Genomic DNA, 25,118 nt, shown 5'->3' with positions numbered 1-25,118 from the left:
AGTCGCTTCTGGGGATGGACAGTTCTCCCAGTAGGTTTTTCATATTCTCAGCTGTACTTTGGAAATTCATCATCATGCCTGAAAGAGCAGGAGCTCACAATTGTAATCAATCAATATAATTTCAACTGGATTAGCTCAGTTTGTTACAGCCTGGTGCTGATAATGCCAAGGTTTTAAGGGGGATTTTATCCTTGTATGGGCCATTCACTGAAGAGTTGGACTTGAAGATCCTTGTGGGTCTCTGCTGAAGATTCCCAGCTGTGAATACCCTTCTTGTAGTAGGATTGATAAAAAGATGGAAGGAGAGACAGCTGTGAATTTTGAAATTAGAAGCGAATGAGTACAAACTAGAAAGAGGGATTATTCCCGTACAAAATTCCCCAGCACACTTCTTTGGTCATGCTTGGCCTTTCCACGTTGGTGTCAAAATACCAACTGATTTATTTTCTTCTTTTATTTTGTAGTCAGTGTGACAGTAGTTTCCAAAGCAGATTTTTTTTTCTAGTTGACAGAATGTGACAGGCTATAACAAGCAGTTTAATAAATAAAATTCTGCTTCCAGGTGTATTCTGAGATGTTACGATCCATAAAACATGGTGCAGTTCTGAATCTGTCTGTTTCACCCGTCACTGGGGCTGCTCTGTGATATTTCGATAGTTACACTTGGCTTGTGTGAATTTGCTGACATATCCCGTGGCTTTTTCGGGTGTGTGCTGTCAGCAAGGGGAGCCAGAGCTGTACAAATTCTACTGACGGTTCAGTGGAGAGCCTCTTGTGGTGTGGTGGAAGATGCCTTTTTGATGTGGAATATTTTGGAATGATGGAGCATCTCTGGGAGATGGCTGAGCTGGAGCAGAAAATGGAATTTGTGTGTGTACACGTGTCTACTCACAGAGGCCAGAAAATCAGCATTGCTTAGAAAATAACATGTTATTTATACATCTGTAACCTCTGGAGACTTTTTAGATGCTGTCGATTAGGCCTCTATTTGTTACTGTTGTCCTGGTTGTTGCTAGTTTGAAAATCTAGAAAGTGACTGTGACAATGGTGCCCTCCAGGCAAAAGTGTGGAGAAATTCACACATTAAAGGAGGAGTCACCAGAGCTGCTGTTTGACTTTTGACATTATTGTCATCTCGCCTTCGGCACTGGAGGCAGGAGGGATTTAGGCAGAAAGGAGAGTTTGGAATTGCTCTATAAAAGCAGTGTATTTATACATACTGATTTTTGTTTTACCTGATATATTACAAGGAAAGTATAATATTTCTGTAGCATCACCAGCAATAGTAATAACCATAATAAGGAATATCTCATGACATAATTTCTTTCTTTGGACGAAGTTTTTGATATTTAAAAAAAAAAATCCACCAGTATTCAAAAACTAATTAATGAGTTCCTGAGAGACAGTTCTGTTGTTTCAAGAATGTTCATTATTAATTTCTCTCCCTACACACATGTTGAAAACTCAGCAGAGAATGTGAGGTACTTCTAGATTAGAGTCTGATTCACAGTAAGAATTCTCTCTAATACACAAGATAACTTTTCAGTACTGTGTGTTAGGATGAGTGTTTTGTAAACATCACTTCCTATATGGCCCATATTAAATATCATATGGATCAGGCTGCAGCTTTAATTTTACACAGCTAGCAGCTCATGTATCGTCAGTCACGTAAAATACTGAGGGTCAATGGTCCTAAATATCTGCAAAGTATGATTATCTTTCTGGAAGAGCTGTTGCTAAACTGACAGAATTAATGTGGGTTTTTTTCACCAATGAGGGCCAACCTACACAGATTTGGGGGTTAATAAATTGTCATGGCAGAACTGAAGTCTCAAAGTTTGCAGTTTTTACTTTTTGCTCGATTTTTTTCTTGTCAGTGTTGCTGTTTGGAGCAGCAAAGTGGCTGGGCTGGGGCCTCCCTTTTTGTCTCCAGGCTGACTTGGTGAAAGTGTGTTCTGATACTCCAATGTGGAAGTTTTTGAGGAACTGTTTTCTCTTCTATGACCTACAGGAACATCTGTTCCCACTTCTGTACAAAACTTACAGTCTCAAGGACCGTCGTTTATTCCCTAATATTCCTCCTCATCAGAAAAGGAAAATCTCAGCTCTCTATACACCAAGCTGGCTATTTTTCTTTTTTTCTTGAAGTCTACACATAGAAATAAAGCTACAGAGAAATTCCTGCTGGCAAAGGACCAGTAGCATCCTGCAGTATTCTCCTGAAGGAATTACTATGGGAAGTGTCTGTAGCATAGCTTTAGAATGTTTGCATCTCTAAAATGAGACTGTTTATCTAAAAAGAGAGATTATAACAGAAGAAATCCAGAAGGCATAATAACACACATTAAACCTTGTTTTCCAGGCTGTTGAATCGATTTATAGGAATATATGAGTGAGCAGGAAGGTAACAGCATCTGGTAGCAATAACGGTTTCCCTTCCTGAGTTACCAAATTAGCTATGGGAAGGTGATTAGAAATAAAATATAATGATTTCTGATAGAAATAGGTACCACTGCATGGGCTTTGAGATAAGAACTTGACAAATGTGTAAAATAAATGCAAAACTGGTTTTGAAAAGGGGGAAGATTACCATTTTCTGTGTTGTGTGCCAAGGCTTGTGCATTTCAAATGTTGGCAGTTGGCTCCTTTTCAAAACTGATAAATAATGATGTTTGTTGTGGAAACAATTATCCTAAAAATAATTTAAAAGGATTGTATCCCCTTTTTGTTTTCCTATAAAGACCACATTCGATTTATATATAGACAGAAAGAGCTCCACTTGCATCTATAAAACAGTTCTTAAATCATTCTAAATTATTGATGTGCACAAAGAACTCTTTCTGCTTTTGTTTGAAGTTTTATTTCTGCGGCGTTGTGCTTTCTAATTGTACTTTCAACTGCTATGACATCTGTTATAGTTGTTTCAAAAACTTTCCATACTTTTCTTTTTTAATGATAGACAGTCTTTTCAAAGACAAACTGTCTTCATTTTGAGCAAGAAAAATAATTAGTTGAAAAAAGATCACTGATTTGGCCGGGGAACTCACTATTTTACTGTGTTTTTTTCACGAGTTGCTGTTTTATATGATTCCAGCACCTATTCAACAGAAAGCTGGCCAAGAGGAATTCATCTCTGCAGTAACTCAGAAACCATAGAGCACCAGCATATGTCCCTTGCTTCCCCGAGGAAATCCAGGACTTTATTCTAACAAAAAGAGTACCAAGAAAGTACTTCACAAACTGATAGTCTCTATATGTCTAACAGATGGAAAAGTAAGCTCCTATTCCAAGCTGCTGTGCCCAACAATATAGGAATAAAGCTCAGCAATTGGAGATGAGATTAATGCCTAAAAGTCTGCTTAGAAATCCTGTTGATCATAACTGGTGATACGAATATGTGGTGCAGCAGTAAACAGGGTTCTAATGATCTGTATCTAATGCAGTCTTACCTCTGGTATAAAATCCAGGAGACATTTAAAGTACCCAGATTAGGAAAGCACAATGTAAAGACATTTTCTTGTCTTTTTTCAGGAGAGAGGATTTTTGCCCCTGAGGTAGAATAGACTTTTTGAAAAATTTAAGCCCTGGACTCTGGTCCAGTTGTGGTACACCATAACTAACCTTTAAATTAGAAGTTGCCTACAATTCATATAATAATTAATACCACGCTCAGGGATTTAATTGACCACAAGATTAAACTATTAAGGAAAAAACTTCATCCTAATTGAGAATTGAACCCCTACCCTTTATTCATTGAGTGTCTGCTCTGCCACTTGAGTCGTGAATTGGGGGTTAATTGACTGTCTAGAATCTCCCAAGGAACAATTATTTCATGTAATGGTGCTAACACATGCTGGCATAAGGCATTTTTATGGGCATCCTTTTTCCCCTGGATTTAGAGGGATGTCCTGAGGACAGCAAGGAATGGTGCTGGATGTAGGGAAGGGGAGAAAGATGGAAACAAAAAAGGGATTTGGGGCTTCCTTTCCCACTCAATCCCAGCACTCCTCCTGTTTCTACTCAGATCCAGCAATGTAATTTTGCTGCATATTTAAGTGTCCTCTCTTTTTCAGTGTTCAGGGAGTATAAATTCCTTGATAATAGTTCAAATTCGTGGCAAAATTACACTTCCCAGCTCAAGCTGTTACAAAGACTTAGAAATGAGCAGCCTGGTCTTGTGGAAGGTGTCCCTGCCCATAGCAGGTATTGGAACAGGATGGTCTTTAAGGTCCCTTCCAACCCAAATCATTCTGGGATTCTCTGAAATAACCTGTAAGTAATTTAACATAAACTCCAATAAAAATGATTAAAAAGATCTAGGTGTACTTAAATTTTTAACATTTTTTACTTACTTGATTGCATGGTGATTAATAAAATTCATTACTTCATAGTAGATTTTTCTGCTTCATTAGTGCAAATTTGCAGAACTTTTCTAATTACTATTCTTCTTTGAAGAATAAATAATAAGAGATAATATCAGAAGTTTCTAAGACTTAGTTATGGATACAGTTAGGCTTTTTTTATATTTAAGTATATTCTGGTTTTTAGATGCTTTTATAAATGTGCCTTTCGTCTTTACAGAAGAAACTGTCAGAATTTAGGAGAAACTATTTTTGGGTGGTATTATCAAAGGTAAAAGGAAATGCAGAAAAGTTTAGCTTTTTAAACTTTGATTTTGAAAATCAGTCTTAAATCCTATGGGCAGGAAGGACCAAGTGTGGGTAATTCATGCTTAAAGCTGTGTGAAATCACTCCATGCTGAGTGGAGGCTGAGATGTGGTCTGGGAAGGGATGGCACCTCACAGGTCCTGATGGAAACTGGTGCTGTACAAAAATCTGTTTGGTTTTGGTGTTTTGGTGGGGTTTTTAAAATTCATTTATTCTTTTTAAATAAGTACCACACCTCAAGGAAATCTTAACACTGTTAATGTCATGTAAGCATGGTAAGTGTCATTGATATTCTGTAATATCTCTCTCTGCAGTTGGTTCAGGTCAGGATGCTCAGAAGCAGTTTAAAGATGATTTATGGACAGGTACTTTTAGTGTAGAGCTCTTTAACCATGTTCACATCTAAGAGGGGCCTTTGCTGTGGTTCATGATGCTCGAATGTGGTTCATGATCATATCACAGCCCCGTGTTCCTTGGGCTGTGGAGGGAGATGTGCTCTGCACATGAGGTGTGTCAGAATCCCCTCGGGGCAGGGGTCACCCCAGCACACCCAGGACCCCATGTCCTGGCCTGTGTGGCCACAGAGATGGGAGAGGGGAGGTGGACAGGACTGGCTTCTCGCAGAGCTGCTCTGCAGGGTGATGCGTGGCATTCACAGCTTAACTTGTGTTTCACATAAAAACAAATGTGCCCGTGTGCCTTGTGCCTGCATCAGCATTCTGCTGCCATCCTGCCCAGCCCTGGGGAGCACAGCCCCAGGGGGTAAAGCAGTGCAATCACTGGCACAGCAGCACTGCCACAACATCCAGGTGACCCCACACACACGCACAGAAGAGCTGCTGTTCTAAAGGTGGCTTCACATTTGCATTCACACTTCCTAACCTCTGTCTGCAAAGGAGATTGGAAAGATACTCTTGTGCTTATTCACTACTGCAGAAATACCAGCAGCATAATCTCTCAGACTTTCTGGTTTTTTAAGGGATGTGTTTTAGAAAGCTGGAAGCGTGGAGGGGCAGGCATGGCTCAGACCCTTCAGCTGGAGAAACAGTGTTTGAGACTAAAAAATCATTATTTCTTGTGTGTAAACGTCAGAGGTGAACAGGTAAAGTAGATAGACATGAAAGAAAGAACGAAGTTTTTACAGTGTTACTGAGATTTGAGTTGGGTTTCATAGTCACTCATTTCCAGCTGCTCACTAAAATCCTGGAGTAAAGAGAGGAAACATGATCTGATATTTCTAACAAAAAAAAATCAGCAGACCATTTCTTGCAGTGTGAGGAAATAGTTATCCCAGGTCCCATAATAACAGTTTAGGCTCCCAAAAGCTGCCAGCATCTGAGGAGAATGGTGCCCTAGTGAGAAATAGAGTAAGAAAGAACAGCATTTCCCATTGCTAGTGACTTGGAAGAAAAAACCTGGACATGTTCACAGTATGAACTAAGTGACAAAGCAGTATTTTACACTCTGAGTGTGATTCCTTTACTGTTCTCACCTAGTTCTAACTTCTCCCCTTTAAATATAATTCTGTTCCACAGTTTCCTCCACCTGCTGTTTTCCAAACCTCGCACATGTCCTCAGTCCACATACACCATCATTCTTCAGCTACACTCCCCAGCCACATTTTCCACTGCCAATTCAAGCTCTCTCCAGCACCCAGCTCGCCTGCCTGCCTGCCTCCCTTCAGTTTTTTTTCTCTTTATGTCTTATTTTTTTTTCTGTAGGAAACAAATGTATGTATTGACAAAGAAACCTTCAGGGTAAGAAAGCTTTTTTGTTTTGATGTTTTGTGGTTTTTCCTACTTTATTTATTCTTTTTAAGGAAGTACCACACCAAGAAAATGTTAACACTTTTAATGACTTCTGAGTGTGTTAGGTAAGTGTGATTGACCTTGTGTACTATTGCTCTCTGCAGTTGGTTTAGATAAAAAAAAATCCATAGTCTGTCACATAGAAGAACTGCTTGGGGTGAGTGGGAAGCCCTCAGCAGTGTAAGATCTAAAGCCATGTCCTGCTCAGGGAGTATTTCTCATTGTGATTATGGTCACACAGTATTCCCTGTGGAATCTTGCCTTTAGCTGGGCATGGTCTGGCAAGTGTTTTAGTTAACAAGCAAATAAAAGCCTCCACAGCCCCTGCCTGTGCTGCCATGAGGAGGCCTGTCCTGGAATTCCTGTGGAGCTGTGGGAAGCAGCTGTGCTTGGATTGTGCCCTTGGAGCAGCATTTGCCTTCACCTTCCCTTTGCTGTTGCTGGAGGAAGTAACTGATAGGGATCGACACGATTTCCTGGGCACAGCACATTCAGATTTTTATTATGATATTACCAGGACATATGTTTGTGCAGAGAAGATATATATGGATATATCTCTCTGTTTAGCCTCGGAAGAGAAACTGTGTAGAAATAGTATATTACCTGCATGAAACTGAAAATATGGGTGCCATAGGGTGCAGGAATTGGGCCCAGCTTTGCTTACAAATCAGCTTAATGATGAAGCTGCAAAAGTTATATTTTCACTGCTTTCACATACTGAATTTATTAGCTTCTGGAAATTGATTTTGGATGCCTTTCATTTGCCATTGGGCTGGAGTCAAAGGCAAAACGATGATATACCACATTTTGCTCACTCATCTTTTTATTGCCGAAGTATTGTTATTGAGGAAAAGACATTTGATGTGTTCCTCAAAGGAGACAGAAAGCACATTTCATTTTCTTTTAATTGGTGAAAGTTTAACTGAATGCAAGTCCCACAGTCCTCACCTTTAATATCCAGGAGGAGTTATAAGGAATAGAGGGAATGGCACTGGGATTCAGTTTGGATCAGGGCTGAGAGCAGAAGCCAGCAGGGCTGTCAAACTTTGTCCTGTTTTATTTGCTTGGAAGGAATGGTGCAAAGTTAATATCGATGCAGTGCTGTGAAAGTGCTCAAGTAGTTATCTCTGGGAAGGTAATGTGAACTCAGCAGTATCATTGCTTTGATCTTTGGTTAAAGTCTTACAAAACTAGATTGCTGTGTGATTGACAACCTTGTCAGAGAGTGAATGAAGACTGACACTCTAATATTGAAAATGCAGCGTTTACAAAACTTAAAGCCCGAGTTTTCTCATGACACTGCTGCTTTTGTGGAAGACTGAATTTCACATTTATTTTTAAATAAGTGTATACCTTGCTGTGTGCAGGTAAAACTTATGATTTTAGACTGCTGGATCACAAATTCTTCTCACCCTAATAATTGATGCAGATATGTTTATAGCAACAGCACTGTCACTGTGCATTTCAGGAGCTGCTGTTTGAAGGCTTGAACGTGGTGGTATTTATCACATCTCAATACCAAATAATGATCAATCCAGCACAGGGTGATGGATGCAGGAGTGGCAGACTGAGCTTGGGTTGGGTAGTGGATCTCACAGTGTCTGGGTGGGTCTGATAACACAGGTTAAAGGTTTTCCAACTTACAGTTCTCTCTTGAAGGGTTGTCTTCAGCCGCTGTTCCTTCAATTAGCCCCTTTAATACCCTCAAATGAACAGAGACTATTAAAGGGAGACTTAATTTGTGGAGTAGACTTCTCCTTTCATGCCAGAAAGTCATGGCTACTTTTCCACATGTTCCTCAATTTCTTCTTTAAATTGGGCAAAATAATACCTTTTGCTCGTTCAAAAAATAAAGGGCCTTAAACATCTCTCACTCCTGTTTTTATCTGACATGACATTAACTGCCGTGATTTAAATAATGTGTAAGAATGAACCAGATTGCCTCTATTCCCACATCAAAATACCTTAAGCAAGTAAACGTCTCCCCAAAATAATAATCCCGCATCATCCAGAGGTGTTAGTGAAGAGACTCTTTATATGACACAGTTTAAAAATAGGCATCCAAAAGATTTTCACAGAAGGGGCTGCTGAGCTGTGCTGTGGGGCGTGGGAACTACTTAAATTGGCTTTCCTGTCAAAGCCAGTGTTTGCTGAGACTACATCATCAGTTTTTCCTGACCTTCTGGTTCTCAATTTACTTCAGGATTGCTGAATTCCGTATGCAGTTCTTTCCTTACCTCTTAGGTCATGTATGTCCTGTATGGATGTGTGTGTATTCAGCATTTAGCATCCCTAGAAATCTGCATAAACACTTGCAGATTGATACATGTGCAGCACAATATAATACCTTTTCTAAAGTATCCTTCATGAAAAAATATTAATTAAAAGCCCAGATTAAAGCCACTTCTATCAGCAGTACAGCTTTGCTGAAGAAAGCCTAAATTTGACTGTATTTTCAAAGTGGACATGTATAAGTCACAAGGATAATTAACCATTTCATTATTTGAAGTCTGCAAATGAGTGATTTCAGAATGAAAAGCATATATAGCTGTGTTGATTATGCAGAATAAATTCTTTTCAAACTGCACATTTAAAATCAGTATGGTTTTTCATTGTGTGGAAAATGCATGTCCACAAAAAAAACCCCTAATGATCACCTAAATTTTGCTGTAAACATTTTTAAATATATATATGAAATTCCTTTGGAAATGTCCACAATCTGCTTCCATATTGCAACACATATGGTAAGAAAGTCTTGCTTACAAGCCAGTGACTGTTTTTAAACAGTTTTCAAAATTACACTGGATAACAGCTCATGCACAAAAACTGGTGTGTTTTGTATTTATAACAAGCAGCTTAACATTTTCTAAACTATGACAAATTTCTCCCTGGGTATTTTTTAATGTAATAATAGCATTAGTATAGCTGTCCCTAGGTTTTTTTTGTGTACGTAGGCACTGGTGGTATGTTAGGAATATTTCTGAGTCATTCTGGTTCTGTCTTCCTCCTTTCTTTAGAATTTAGAGGCCTCTGTGGCCATAAAGGTTGTTGCTGTTGATGGCTTTGATGTGTGTGTACATGACACATAATGTTGATATTTAGGAACCAATTCCCTTGCTATGATTTTGATAAAGCAGTTTCTGGAACTTGTTGTACTTCAATTAAAGATTTACGGCTCTCCTTTCTCAGCAGACCTCATTTTTAAAGGTCAGGAGAGAAAAGAAACCCCAAACCATAAACATATTAAGTGAAATATCCATGGTACCTCCAGTTAATGGTATTTCCTTAAAGCAGATAAGTTACTGAGCCCCCTTTTAAAACAAGAGTGTTAATTTACTGTTTCCTTTCATCTATTGAAATAATTACTTTTCTTCTTTGCCTTCAATGGTTTGTTCTGGTCGTTAACATTTCTGTAAAATTAAGTTTGAAAGGTGCTTTTAATGTTCACGTAGACTGCGGTGCACATTTGACTGTTAAAATCAACCTACTTAAGGCAGAACTAATGTTTAACACTCGCAGCTATTTGAAGTAGTTCACTGCCCAGTTTAATGGTGCTGCCAAGGGCAATGGTCACATTACTCGCTGCTAGGGGGGTTCTTATGCTGGCAGTAAAGACAATCCACGAGGCTCCTGAAAACATTGGCTTAGATCTTAAAGACATCATTTTTCTCCTCGCAGAGATGTAAACTGGAATTTCGTGGGTAGCAATGGACAAGAAGCACTAACCCTGCTCTTGGCCATGTGCTCTGTTTAGGAGTCACAGTTTCTGTGTCTTAATGACCTTTCCTGCAAGCTCTGGTTAAAAAAGATGAGTTCAAACAGTACAAAACCCATGCTGATGGTGGGAGAAGTGATCTTATATAATGGGAATTGGGGTTTATGTGATCAGGTAAGCTTTAAGACGTCTGCACAGAAGAGTGATCCCAGCCCAGCCTGGTGGGCAGGAGGTGGGAGGGACACATGGGGACACCTTGGTTGCATCATGAACCAGCTCTGTTGTGGTCACAGTCCAAGCATCACTTTCTGTTCTCTTGTTTTCTGTGGATTTCCCTGACTCACCTCCTGCAGAAGTGGATGTGTCTGCCATGCCCTATAAAAATGGTCCTGCAGCCTCGCACTGAGCACAGACCTTCCCAGTAGCCACATTCTCTTTAAACCATTCCCCTACTAACGCTGCCTCAATCTGAGGGGTTTAGAATGTAGGTCAGATAAGATTATTTATGGGAATATTCAGGCAAATAGCACAGAAGAAAATGTAACTATTGCTTTGTGTAGTGGAGTCGATGGGAACTGTGCTCGAATCCTCAGCACATCCAGTGGGAATTGCCTGGTGTAGGACTGCCCCGAGTAACCCACAGCCCAGCACATACATCACATTACTCCTGTGTGAGGTCACAAATTATAACCAAACAGCTGCTTTCTCTCCTTTGATAAGCAGGGGCAGGCAGAGAATTTAAACAATACATCTTCTCAACCAGAAAAAAAAATTATATATATTTACTAAACAGTGAGGGAAATTTTCCCCTTGGCTGGTCTAGTGCAATTTTGCAAGCTCCAACAATGCTGAATGGATGTTATTGAGAAGTGAATTTGGCTCATTCTTTTTATGGTTTTAATAAATACCCAAGGGAAAGGCAGTTGTTCAAGGAAAATGAAATACAAATAAACATAAAATTTATTCTCAGTAGGCATTCTGGGGAACTTGGGGCTTGAGTTTTATGCCATGGTTTTTTTCCTGTTACTTGCAAGCAATGCTAAAATATTCATATAAGCTGTCAGTTCTCGAAGGCAAATTCATCCTTTTTAAAAAATAAAAGAAAATATAGATTCAGTGTCTAGAACAGAAACAAGGTGAAGCATAAAAAATGTTATTTCTGCTCCAAAGTACCTCATTGTGATGGACCATATTATTCTGGACTGTAGATATAAATGTTGGTTTTTTTGCACAGCATCCTGTAACAATTCTTGAGACAAAGTCATGCACAAGACATCATTTGTAATTATAGCAGTTTGCCATTTTCAGGTGCTCTCTGCTTATTTCTCATTTGATTCATAATTCATGTACTTCAAGCTAATGAAGACTTTTCATGCTGCCACCTAATAAGCATTACCAGTTTTTCCTACCTGAATTTCAGGACAACATGGGTAGTTTTGTTGGAAGGAAAAAGGAAAGAAAAACTTAGTTGCTTTACAATGCTTTTTTTTTTTTACACAGATTCCTGGGGTGTCACAGAGAAGTAGAGTCAGTGGAGAAATTTTACTGAGATAAGGAAGACTTTAGATTTTAGATGTCATTTCAGACTAATCATTGCCCAAACTTTCAAATAATCCTCAAAATCCTTTCAAATAAATCCTTTCAAAATCCTTAAATCCTCCCCATGTGTAGTGTCCTGTGGAGGGTCAGAGGCACCTTTATGGGATGCATGAGTGTTTTGATTACCAATTACTTATCTTCAATTATTACTGTTACTACTATTTCTGACATTTTGAGTTCAAAAAAATTTTAGTTGCACGATCTGATAGTTGTTGGTTTAAACAAATCATATAAAGAGACTTTTTATGGCTCTGGACTGCACATCCAACTTGGATACCTTTGTCTGATGCAATGCAGGTTGGTTTGAAGTCAGTATTTACTACTAGAGAGTGTAAATCCAGACTCTCTGCTCGTAAAAGGCAGAGCCGAATTTACTGTTTGAGACTGAGCTGCAAAGGCTCCCCAGCACCTGGATTGACTCGGGAAAAACGTGTAGTTTATTTTCCTGGAAGCTATGTGGGTAAACACCTTCCCAGGTAAGGTTTGTGTTCATTAATATTTTGATCCGCTGCTTGTTTTTCATCAGCCACAGACTTGGAAGTTTGCACAAACCACCCAGAAATAGCTCCATCCGCAGCTCCGTCCTCTTGGGTTGCAGTCACCTCTGTGAGAACCCCAGGGCTCAAGTGGCAGTGTGTGCAGCATCACTACCTTTCAGAATTGTACAAAACTAGCTGATTAAATCTCATTTTAAATACTGCTTTCAGCCCAGAACCCTGCCTTTTTAATAATCAATTAAAACATTGCTTCATTGTGTTTATTCAGTGTGTATAAAGCACTGCTTGACATGGATTAGACCTTACATAGCAGTACACAGCTGTAGCCCATCCAGCATTTTCCAAATGAGTTTGCACAAGGAATAAAAGATTGCCATCTGAGCAACACTGGAGGGAGACAAGAGCAGACAAAAGGCAGTTAAATGCTACAAAAAGAGAAAAGACCCTGTTGAGATAGAAATTTCTGAGCAAATGCCTCCATTTCACAGGGAGATACTGTAGCAGGCAATGTACATTGATTTTAGCACGTGAAGTACATTGCTTTGGGGATTCATTAAGCTTCATTTTGTGCACTATCATGAATGGGGATGTCAGCCACTCTCTCAAGTAATGCAGGGTTTCAAAGTGAGGAGGTAGAATAAGCCAAAGTGAAAATATAATGTGCCCTGCAGAGAGAGTGAGGCAGTTGGGAAAGGAAAATGCTTTGCTTGCTAAAAGCCGTACGTCACAGGAGCAGTAATCAAAACCTAAACATTTGTAAAGGGTTTTATGCTTATACAGTTTATAATATGGCTTAGAGCAGTAAGTCCATGCTCCTGTCTGGCCTGGTGGGAATCCCACTGGAAGGACAGATACACTGATGGAGTGCAGAGCCTCATTCCTGTCCTTTGGAAGAAAAATGTGGACAGTTGTTTGATACTTTTTAGTTGCTTGCTTTTTTTAAACTGAATATGGGCAAGGTATTTCTGGTTTTGGCCAGGGCTGGTTTTTCACCTTCTGTATTTGCAGTGGGAGGGTGCTTAAGAAGGTGCTGTTTTCCTCCCCTCCACTTTTCCTTGGGAGCCAGTGGCAGAGCTCTCTGTGGCCCCTCAACCGTCTCCCCAGGCATCAGCTGCCAAATCCAGAAGCCACAGAAAGTGTCAGGTCCATAAAGTTGGATTTTTCAGCCACCAACCAAATCCAAGGCTAGTTTGAAACCTGTGCATGCAGATTCTAGGTTCCTGTGTAAATTGTTTTGCTTTGTGTCTTGTTTTAGTTTTAGAGAGGCACATAACTCCAAGGGATTTATCCAAAAATCTTTAGTAGGTTTTATTTAGTAAATAGTGATGTAGTAAGTAGTGATGACACCACTGGCATTTTTGTTTGTCTTGCCCTACTATGTAAGTTATAGTGATTCGGAAGCAAAAGGTTCACACAGTTTCCTAAAGTTTTCCTAGTGATGGGATTGCAATGCCAAACCACCAGAAGAAGGGAATTGTACCTACGCATGGCTGTGAGGGGAAAAATCCTCATTGCTCAGTTCTCCAGCTTTTGTGCCCTTTCCTTCAGCAGGTGTGACGTTGTTTTTAATGCAATTAGCCCAAGCATCAGGACTCTACTGCCACACTCTGCTATGTGCACTCCATAGCAGAGCATGGCTTTATGAATTTTGCTGTTCCAGGCTGGTGGCACAGCTGCTTGGGCAAAGAGGAGTAGAGGGAAACTGCTGAGCACCTGGGAAGTTGTAATCCTGCACTGTACTGGTGACCAGTTAGAGGGAAGCAGACCCTGGAACTGCTGAAATAGTTCACTCATTGTTTACAAGTGATGTTTTGTCTTAGGTATGTGCCGGGGGTCACTGTGAAGAAGGTGGTCACTGCAGAGGTGCCACGGCTGTGAGGCTGAGGAGCTTGGAGCACGTGGCAGCACAGCATCCCTGGCAGCACAGCGTCCACCTCTCCAGCAGCTCGGGCTCATCTCAGGGAGGAACACAGCAGATTAATGTCAGATAGCTGCTGCCTTCTGCAGAAAGTTCTCCTCTTCCTTTCCTCTCCCCAATATTTGATCCTTTAAAAGTGCTCAGGACAAGTGACAGCAGCAGACTTCCCAGTTACTAGGCTGCAGAGTAGTGGATGTGGAGTACTTGGTGCTTAGCTTCCATTTATACCCTGATCACAGCTGCCATTTGGGTCAGGAAGAGGTTTTCCTGTTGATAAATTGGCTGTATGCTAGGAAAACTTGTCTTTCCCCAGAGCATCATGTAATTGCTTGGTGGTGAGGAGTTGCCATGGACAGGCAGCTCCACACGGATTGCTGCTGGAATATCCGTGAGTCTGGTCACTCTGTCACTGCGGTGTCACAGCCACACACCAGGGCTGCATTGCTGCCAGAGGGGCTTTTGCTTGCCCTCCTAGCTCACCAGGGGAGGAGGACGGAGATGAGCCAAATTCTGGCTGTTTCTTAGCCCAAGAGAGAGTTGGTTGTGTCAGGGTTCAGCTCTGTGACCTGTAGTCCCGTAGGAGATACTGGCACTAACTGGTGGCACTGGGGAGTGGAGATGGGCTCACAGGAGGGATCAGGGATGTGCTCTGGGCTCTGTGGGATAGATCAGGAGCTGGGGCAAGGTTAAAGGTTTCTGGGGAAAAGTCAGAATTAAAACAGGTGACCTAAAAAGGGATGGATTTCTCATGCTTAATCAGGGTTTATAAAATCAATGTGTAACTGAACTGAATTCAAACACTGGGATATATAAGCAGAGTCCTTCTTTATTGACATCTGAGGAATTCATAATTCATTCAGAAGCAAACCTTTCAGGTGCTCATCTCTCTGGGTATATTTTTCCGTTAATCATATTTCTCCTAACGATCCGTTTTGAAAGTTGTCTTATTTCTGCAGTGCAAAAAACCCTGCCAGTGAACATTCCCCAATTGCACTCATAATTATTTCTGATTAAAAGTGCCCTGGCCTGACAGCACCAGGGAAATTAATAGGAGAAGCTTTCTACAAGTTTTAGAAGACGAGCAAAGACGTACTCACTCCCTCTTAAAATTATTTAAGCAGGTGCTGTGGGAAGCCATTGCTTTTATAATGCTCTTCAGATGTTTACAGCAAAACATTTTTTCCCAGTGATTGAATTTTTCGAAGTACTAAAATACCACAGAGAAATATGTTTCCCACCAGTTTTATGGCTCCCTGGATGCATTCTATACAAACCTTGTATCTGCCTGGACACAAACACTCTATTGCAAAAAGATACCTTGCCATTTTAACAGGCTGCACTGCTCTGAAAGGATACACTGCATCACCAGTGGGAATGTCAGTACCTTAAGAGTAATACTGCTTTAAGGGTACTATTTTATTAAAGCAGACCTCAGTAATTTGTTCCTGACTGTTATACACCCTTATTTTATTAAAGGTATTTTACATCTGTGGAGGAGATTACTACCACTCCTATTTTCTCCACTGCTTGGCTTTAATGGATGGTGTGGAATGTAATATTTATTAAGCCTAAGCAGGGGTAGGCATAATAGCAGAATTGTCCTTTATAACCTATTTTACACAGCTGTAAAATAAACCTTAATAAAGCAAGAATAATTATCCAGGAATATCCAGGAAATGGAGTATTCCTTCTGTTTCAAACATTTGAAAGGCTTAACTGCCGGTTATATGTGTACTTGAAGAAATTGAACTCAATAGTAATAATATTGATATTAGTTTGATACTATTTTAAAATATATTAAGAGGTTAAGTATCTTGTGTGTCATAATTGCTATGTTAGCATAAATCAATACATAACTGTAATCTCTTCGTGGTGTTGGCTGTATATGATCCTACAAGATTATCCTGCTTCCTGCATAGCTTTGTTTTCCTGTTTCTTGGTATGATTTCTCTTGGTGACAGTCACTGGAATCTGTCCCAAAGGGAGAGATTTTGTATTAAGGACCTAATGTAGCTTTGCAAACTGATTCCTGATCAGATATTCCAGCAGAACTGCTAAAGCAATTCCTCTCTTCCCCTTGCCTTCTTGATTTCTTCCTCCTGTTGTCCTATTTATATATTTTTTTCATTGTGGAAATGATTTGGACTACAGTTATTACATTAATTATCCAAACTGACATTTTTGCAGTGTGTGAAAGGACAGGGTGGTATGTAAAATAGATGCACTAAGAACACCTACAGTATGACAACAAGTAGCAGGGTAATTGCTGAAAATGAAGTCTTTTCTGCTATCCCTTCTCTTCAACATCTGTTGTTCCATATGGAGTCATAAATATTTGCAACAAAATAGTTGAAGAAATAATCTCAACATTAATAGGGAAAAGCTGAATCCGCGAAGAAAATTGAAGAATCTTTTTTTTTTTCTTGGCAAGTTTCTCCTACCCATCCTCATCTGACACTTTAAAATCTCAGTGGAGGAATAGTCAGACTACAGTGATGCTTAAAAATCACCATGGAAAAAAACCTTTGTGAATGTTAATAGGAGAGTTAGCTGAGAAAAATTTTATAACCTGATAATGACCATAGGAGGATTTTGTTTATTTTGTTTAATTTTCCTCCTCTCTTCCATGCCACAGTAATTTTACTACTAACCTTTTATTGAACAGTTCACATTTTCCCTTCTCTCTGTTGTCAGTAGAAATAATCCTCCTCATCGTGCTGAGGAGTGACAAGGTACTGTTACTGCCTGAACACAATAGTTACTTCAGATTGCCATATGGAAAATGCAGATCAATAGTATTTAAGCTTCCCTCTAGATTAAGAAGCAGCTTGAGGCACAGAACAACTTAAAATATTTTGGAATCGAAATTACCAAAACCTGCCTGAGGAGCAGCTCGTAGGTGAAAGCTGGGATAATAATAACATGGACAAACTACAAATTGTAAATAATTCTGAATATAAAAAACAGCCTTTTGAAGGCTCTTTATATATTTGTTAGGAGCCTTAGTGGGAGTACTTAGACTTCTCCTTAATAAACAGAATTTAGCCAGGTGACATCAGCTGTATTTGTTTTTCTTGATCTGTATATTTTCTTAATACTGAACTTTAGACTGAAGTTACATGCAGTGAAACTCTCTAGTTCTGATGTTGAGCCAGTGAATTGCTGCACTTTTTAATCCATTTTTTATTATTATTGCAAACCAAGTATCTCATCTAACTCAGGTCTTTGTTTTTAAGGCTTGAATTAATGAAATATTTTCAGGTGTTTTTACTGCCAGTGGCATGTGAACATCAGAGTATATTGTAAATATGTTGAAGTTATAAATAGATATAATTTTCTGTGTTATTAATGAGAGTACACTGATGAAAATGTCAAAGCTGTATAATCATGCACCTCTTGATAAAGAGTGCACAGATAAAGGCAGTTTGTAAACTGTAATTTCAGCCTTTTCTAGCGAAATCTTCATTTCTCTGCTTTTTGCCACCTCCTCCTATTCAAACCCCAAGTGGCAGCTCTGTGATGTCCTTTGGGAGGACACACCCTCGTCATTCCTGAAAGCAGGAATGGTGTGTCCAGTGGGATCAGGGCAGTGCCCATCACCTGTGCTGGCACTGCTGGGGCACCTCCAGTCCTGGGGACAGCTCTGGGACCCTCAGGACAAGAAGGACATTGAGGGGCTGGAGCGTGTCCAAGGAGGGGAAAGGAGCTGGGGCTGGAGCACCAGGAGCGGCTGAGGGAGCTGGGAAAGGGGCTCAGCCTGGAGCAAAGGAGGCTCAGGGGGGACCCTGTGGCTCTGCACAAGTCCCTGACAGGAGGGGGCAGCCGGGGGGATCGGGCTCTGCTCCCAGGGAACAGGGACAGGGTGAGAGGGAACGGCCTCAGGCTGTGCCAGGGGAGGCTCAGGTTGGATATTGGGAAAAATTCCTTCATGGAAAGGGCTGTCCAGTCCTGTCACAGCTGCCCAGGGCACTGGTGGAGTCCCCATCCCTGGAGGGATTCCAAAGCCATGTGCATGTGGCACCTGGGGACATGGTCAGTGATGGCCTTGGCAGTGCAGGGGGAGCAGGTGGACTCCATGATTGTCCAGCTCTTTCCCAACCTCAACAATTCCATGACTCTATGGCCTGCATTTTCCTGCTGTGTTGTAAGCAGTGAAAAAGTTTTATTACACACTTGTTCTGGACAAAATCGAGTGATTTCAGAGCACACAGGTGAGAACCTGCCTGGACACAGATCAGTGGAGCCTAGTTGATGGTAGTGTTCTCTGGTTGTTTCTAGAAGCTTTTAAGGCAGTGTGGAAATGCAGGAAATGTATCTATAATTGTTAGATAGTGTTCTCAAAGTGAAATTTTCTCATGGCAAAGCTCAGTAGTGAGCAATGCCTGTATCAGTCACCGGAAAACAAAATGAAATCTGATTTAAAGGTACTGCACTGGATTAATCAGCTACTCCTCAATTGCATTCATTGACCCTGTTCATTCAGGGGCTGTAATTAAGAAAAACAGCAGTGACTTTATTCTGGCACCTGAATCACAAGGTTAAAGCAGTAAATTTCTAAGTCTGATTGGTGCCTGGTTTACAGGAGGCATCTCTTTTCTCACTGATGATTAGGAGTCTCAGCTCCTGGCAGAGCAACAGTGAGTGAGGGGAAAAAAAGGCAGAGGGTTATGGAGGATTTTGGAATTTATTAAGACATGGAAGGCAGGTAACCCTGTCCTTGCAGGATTAGAAACACAAGATATTTGAAATAAACAATGCTTCAGATTACAGGTTTTCATACTCACTTTGCTGTAAAAGAAAAAAACCAACCTCATTTTTAGTTAAGCAATATGGAAGTTGCCAAGATTTAAAATTATAATAAAAAGTCTCATTTTTTCAGAAAACTGATTTTGCAGTCAAAAATGAGAATTTTGGCCCTAATTCTGTAAAATACCCACGTTTGGACACCACCTACCCCTCCTGTGAAGCAGATGTAGAGCTGGAAGTCAGGGATCCTCTTGCCACTATGAAGATACATCAGTTTGGATGATTCTGTCAGATCTTTGGGCAAATGATGCTATTTCAAATACAAATGTTACTTTCAGGGATGAGTCACACAGACAACCCAGCTGATGTTGCAGATCCTCTGCTTTATTTTATTAAAAGTCAAAGGTCCATTAGAGTATCCAGCCTGTTCTGTAACTATGGGCCATTAAATGTAATCCCCATCACTCAGGTATGAAACTCAAAGAATTATAATTGTAATAAACCACTTTAGTCCTTGGGTTTCTGAATTTTATGCCACAGGCAGGGGAAAGGAGTGATCCAGCTACCATCTGTGTCCAAAACCATCTTCTTATCCCTGGCTGAAGGGTTTCTGAGATCAAATGTCTTGGTTGGTAACTAACAGGTTAATAACTGTAAGTTCTGTATAAATTGTTTCTCTCTCCTCCATATGCCACGTATTTATTTAATGCATGAGTTACATTCTATGAGTGGTTGGAGGTGAACAGTGCTCACACAGCTCCAGGTAGATAAAGTTTTTAAGGACATGGGAAGAAATAACTTGGTCGTCTAACCAGTGTAAATTGTACCTTTAATTTTTCTCCCTTGTTTTGAGAGGGAATGTGGTGTGTCAAGTGGATCAGGGATGTGACTGATGGGTTTAAAAACATGCCTTCTGAAAGAAAATAAACCAGCTGGCAAATAAAAGTGTCTGTTGGTTTGGGCCGTGCAGGGAGCAATTCACATCCCCCTGTTCCCAGCGCTGTGTTCAGTCTGGAGGTTGATGCTTCATTTGCCAATCCCTGTTCCTGCAATTTAAGCAGAAGACAGAAGATGAAATACTTAAGCATATTGAATTAAGAGCAAGAAACTTCCTAGCAGATTTCTGTGTGCTTTCCCAGGATGATACTCCATTCACTGTTAGTGTTTACTGTGTATTTCTTTGCTCTGCAATATAATTCTTGCTTTCATCTATTCATCTGGATGTCAGCTAGAAATTAAAATAAAAAGACTGCACTCTAAATGGATTCCTGAATGCTTTTATAAAGCATGGCAGGTTTAACAAACAGGCTCGATAAAAGTAGTTCCCACTTTGCTTCAATAATCAGAAAGGTTGTTTGTGTCCTTGCTCAGACTGGAGCTGTCTTGGCTTTATTTCTTGCTTATTCTGTTGTATTGTATATGTGAGTGCAGCTTTTAGCATTTATATTTTTAGTGGTGTTTAAAATCAAAATCCTTAAATCAACATTATTTTTTTTTCCATTAAAGAGATGCATTTGATATAGTCCACAAGAAATGCTTCCAGCACATGCCATTTTTAATTGCTTTACCAATTATGATTCCTCAAGTCTAGCTAATAAATTTCTGCCTAACTGTGCACTTACTCAGAGTATGGGCAAGATGTAGACACCGTTCAGATGTGAACACCTATTACAAGATTGAAATAGATTTCTAATGCATTTATCATTCATCTTTGCAGAGTGTGATTTCAATCAGAAAAAAAAATGATGGATGGTTTGACAGTTTCCACCCATATACGCTAAAACATAATATGCTGCTTCTAGTTTCAGCTATTACAGACTTTAACATGCAATGTGACCTTGGTCTGCAAAGCATGTTTGGTTAGCACAAAAACTTAATCATAAGAAGTCATAAGTAGAATCCTTCTTCTTTACTGCCCTTTTTCTGGGACTTGGAAATTTATTGCTTCTGGGACAGGTAGGATATGAACAATGGGCCAAATAGAGTCCAGGGTTATCTCATCTGTGTGAAAACTGCTGCTGAAAATCGATGTGACCTCTGCTACACTGTCATCCCAATTCCCACCCTCTGTGTCCTATTTGTCTTTTGGTAGAAGCTTAGATCTGTGTGCTGTCTCTATGTGTCTCTCTTGGGCCAGATTATCAAAATGAATCATTGCCTGCATACCTCTTATATTTCTATTTATTTTCCTGGTGTTGACTAGGTCTGATGAAATACGATTCTTTTTGCATTTGATCCTCACTGCAGCAAGCAGCACCTAATTTAGCTGTGTCTATCTCTTTAAAGAAGAGTAATACTATTTTGAAACTTCAATCTGCTGTACAGTAGCATTACAAACCGTAGACCATGCAACCTGTCTTCACAGTCAATAGTAATTTTCCTTTCGGCCAATTTAATGTTATTACTTTCATCTCCAAATAGCAGAGGTTTCTAGAGGTGTTAGAGCAGCTCCAGTTTTGTTATGCATACTTCATGTATTGCTTTCTTCTTCAAATGCCACTTCTGTTTAGTCTTTTGTGACTCTGTGGCTTAGCTGTTATTTCTGTGCAGCATCATGTGTGACAACTAATCAGGTTATTTTAAAAACTCTGCCACTGAGATATTTAAATATGAGAAATGGTGTGTCTGAATCAGCACAAACTTCGTGGTCTGAGTTTGTTACGCGAGCTGGGATTTTTTAAATGGATCACTTAAATTCCATCTAAGATGCTGGCTCTGAGGACGTGTAGAGGTTACTGGCTTTTGTTATTAGTCCTGAAAAATCATTAGGAAGATGCTCCATTTAATGAACTCACAGAGCAAAGACAAAATACTCCCAAACCAGAGATTTCAAAGAATACTTGAAAGCTGCTAATGCTCCTGGTTTGTTGTTAGGTGGATGTTTCAGACACATGGCAAGAAGTGCAGCTCGATGGAGGCTTCTGGAGTGTGTTACACCAGAAAGTAGTGCTGCTGTGGAGCTACCCTGGGTTAATTAGTTGTCAGATTATTTTTAAGTTGTTTATTCCTTAAGAACAGGAGTGGGAGAATGAGACCTTTTGAATATGGTGTGGTCTAATTGTAAATCCAGGCTTTAATATGACCAAGGCACTTGACAGATGAAACTCTGGGGGCTGGCTGTGCAGCTTCCCTGAGCGAGCACTGGCATCAGGAGCTCATGGCCAAGGCAGGGATCACAGGCTTCACTAAAAAGGAGATACTCATCATGATTTCTGCAAGTGCAGGATCATGAGATATATATATATAGACTGGATTTTCATGAAATATTGCACAGAAGTATTTTTTTAGCATTTCAGAGTAAAAGAAAGGTACCGAATTTGGCTTTAGAGACAGCTAGATTTTAATTGTGTCGTTTTCAGCAATTAAAATGAATACGTGGGAAGAAGTACTCACAGGGATCTGAGAGAAGGAATACATCTACTGTCCTAAAATCTGCTTAAATTATTCTATTCAAAAATTCATTTGTGATAGTACTGATTCCTCACCAAATTGAAGGGATTCTTGAAAAAACCAGTTACTAACATTGTTCCTTTCTGGGTACACATTTCTGCTGTCCGTGCACAGCTTGATCTATAACCACACAATGTATTTGAAAGAAGGAGTGAAGGGGCAGCTGCCAGGCCCCAGTTTGCTCTCTGGAGGGGATGCTCCAGTTCCATGCAGTGCTGGCAGAGCCGGGAGGGGATGGGTGGCTCAGTGGAGATTATTTACTGCTGAGCACGGGAAGGGGAAAGGTAAAGGAGTAAAGAGATGGGATACATCCCTTGATTAGAATTTTGCCAAGGTTATAGCAACAAAAAACGCACATCACAGAATGGCAAACATGATAGAGTGAAGACAGGTCATTCAGGTTTAATGAACTGCGTAATACTGTTATAATTCTGTAGTATAATTCTGTGGAATTTGAAGTATAATAGTCTGTACTCCATTACAGCTGTGTTATAGTCTCAGTGTATTGATTATTGTTCTGTACTATTTTGCAAACTTACCTTGGCAACAGTCCCAGCTGCCCAAAGACTGAAACAATGTTGATTTTACTAACTCACTTGTATTTTGAGTTCCAGATAAACAAAATGCTAGTTTCTAGAAATTACAGTCACCTATATTTCCAATGCTTTCTGATGTCGCTTTTAAACCTATCTTTACAGAAGAGGTCCAAATTGCCATTCCAATAATGAAACCAACCTTAGATAAAGTCCAACTGGCTGGACAGGCCTTGCCTCCTGGATTTCCGGCGCCATTTCTTTTTGCTGATGGTCTTTCATCAGTAGAAACACTATTAACCAACATTCAGGTAAATTCTTCTCTACAGGGCCAGTTATGTCATGATAGATAACATGGTTTTTTTTCACTCTTAAAAAAGTTTCAGAAACTATTTTGTATCTGCAGTTTCTCATCTCTTTTATTTAATGTCATGCTTAGGCTTCTTCTCTCTCTGGTCTTAGCAGTCCTGGAAGGGTTTCATACATTGTATATTTGACTTAATAATTGGCAATAATGGTCATATTGAAATGCGCCATTCTCATTATTGCTGCAGTGTCTCTCTCTGCAGTTCCTGAGGTCAGCAGAGACATGGCACTGTGTGTGTAACAAACCACAGCAGCAGGATGAATTAGCCAAAGCTGTACTGAATCATCCCATGCCACAAAATTCCTCATTTTCCTACAACATTGGCTACTTCCAATGCCCAGTTGTGCTCCAGGTCTGTAGGTTCCTGCTTCTAATCTTTCTGTTTTCCTAGAGGGTGTAAAAGAAACAAATGGATGAATTTTGCCACTTCTGAAAGAGAATGGTGTTTTCAGATCTTGCATTTATGTGTGTTTTAGGGCCTGCTGAAAGTGGCTGTGGACAATGCAAGAGTCCAGGAAAAGCAGATACAGCAGGAAAAGAAAGAGCTAAAGATGGAGCTTTGTAGAGAGCGAGAACTACGAGAGAGCTTGGAAAGGCAACTCACAGCTGAGCTGCAAAGCAGAGGTGAGTGAATGAAAATGGAGTTTAGGTATCTATTAAATGTGTAACCCTTTGGCATTTCCAGCTGGAGCTGTCGAGGAGTCAGGGTTAGCTGACATCCATTCTCCAGTGTAGTGCAGCAGTGGAGCAGCACTGGTAATGAAAGATGTAAATTTCACAAAACCAGAACGAAGCACACATTTCTGTAAGCAGAGCAGTGGCTGAAGGATTATTACCTGGAGGGCAACTGGCCTCAGAGAGCTTTGGCAGGTTCTGAGGAGGGAAGCTGGTGCAGTTCCATGGCTTACAGGTGTACTAGCACCACTGTGCCCAGGTATTCCCAGCCCGATTTCTTCATTTGACAGCTTTAATTTCTTTTTGTTTTTGCTGTTACCCTCCAAGCATTGAGAATCTGTCTTACTGAGAGAAAGATATGGCTGTAATCTGGGTATTTAGGTGATTTTTGTCATTACTTCTCTAGCCCACATTTCTGCAGCTTCAGTGCTGCTCAGTTTGTCTTGTGAAGAACTTCAGCCCAACAAAATAGAGCTGTGAGAAATTGTCTGCCCAAGTGCAAGATCTGAAGCAGATAACCCTGTATATTTTTTAGCATCAGGAGAGTGAGGTACAGTAGCACACCCCAAATGGGTCATTCTGAGACAAAACCATGACTGGTTAGAAGCTTTTGATAGTAATAGGCAATTAAATTGGTAAATCTGAATTTCTCGATGTGCCGTTCCGAAGGAGGCAGTATTCTTTTTAAAATTCAGATCTTCATCTGAAGGAAAGGAACAGCACTTCATGTGCCAAAAGCTACTTCTAGATTACGTCCGTGAAATCAGGAAGATAAAACGAGATAAGACCAAAAGTGTAGGTTCCAAGTCCTATCTTCCTGTGCTTTTCGAATGGAAATTGGGTGTGTGGAACTGTCTGGAGTGCCAGATCTCGCTCAGGGCCACCAAAGGGCACTTCTCAGTCGAGTTGTGAAGGGTCAGTAAATAAATACTATTTGCAGCTGTTAAATTGCAGTGGGTGTCCAGAAATGTTGCATCACCCAAGTGTGGTGGGACTGTATATTTCTGTAAAACAAAACTTCAGCTCCCTGTAGGACAGCCTGCTGTGCCCCTCCTGAGTCCCAGTTAAGTTACCAAAAACCTCAGATCATTCACAGATTTGATTGCTCCTGACTTGAGAGAGAATTTCACCAATAAGCAGCA

The 25,118-nt window shown here is 40.3% G+C and overlaps 1 protein-coding gene across 2 annotated transcripts in view; it reads left to right on the top strand.

The window, feature by feature from the left end:
- DACH2 (dachshund family transcription factor 2) overlaps positions 1-25,118 on the top strand; it is a gene marked incomplete at its 5' end in the record, with an annotated part of 249,617 nt that overhangs the window by 212,414 nt on the left and 12,085 nt on the right. For both annotated transcript variants that reach the window (XM_082289744.1, XM_082289745.1), the window contains 2 exons: positions 23,100-23,245; positions 23,778-23,925. In XM_082289744.1, the coding sequence (XP_082145870.1) occupies positions 23,100-23,245; positions 23,778-23,925 (294 nt within the window). The remainder of the gene's footprint in view (positions 1-23,099; positions 23,246-23,777; positions 23,926-25,118) is intronic.

Source organism: Coloeus monedula, assembly GCF_965178545.1.
Source record: "Coloeus monedula genome assembly, chromosome: 12".
Taxonomy (NCBI): Eukaryota; Metazoa; Chordata; class Aves; order Passeriformes; family Corvidae; genus Coloeus; species Coloeus monedula.
Note: the sequence above shows the minus strand (reverse complement) of the source record. Positions and strands in the feature narration are given on the sequence as shown.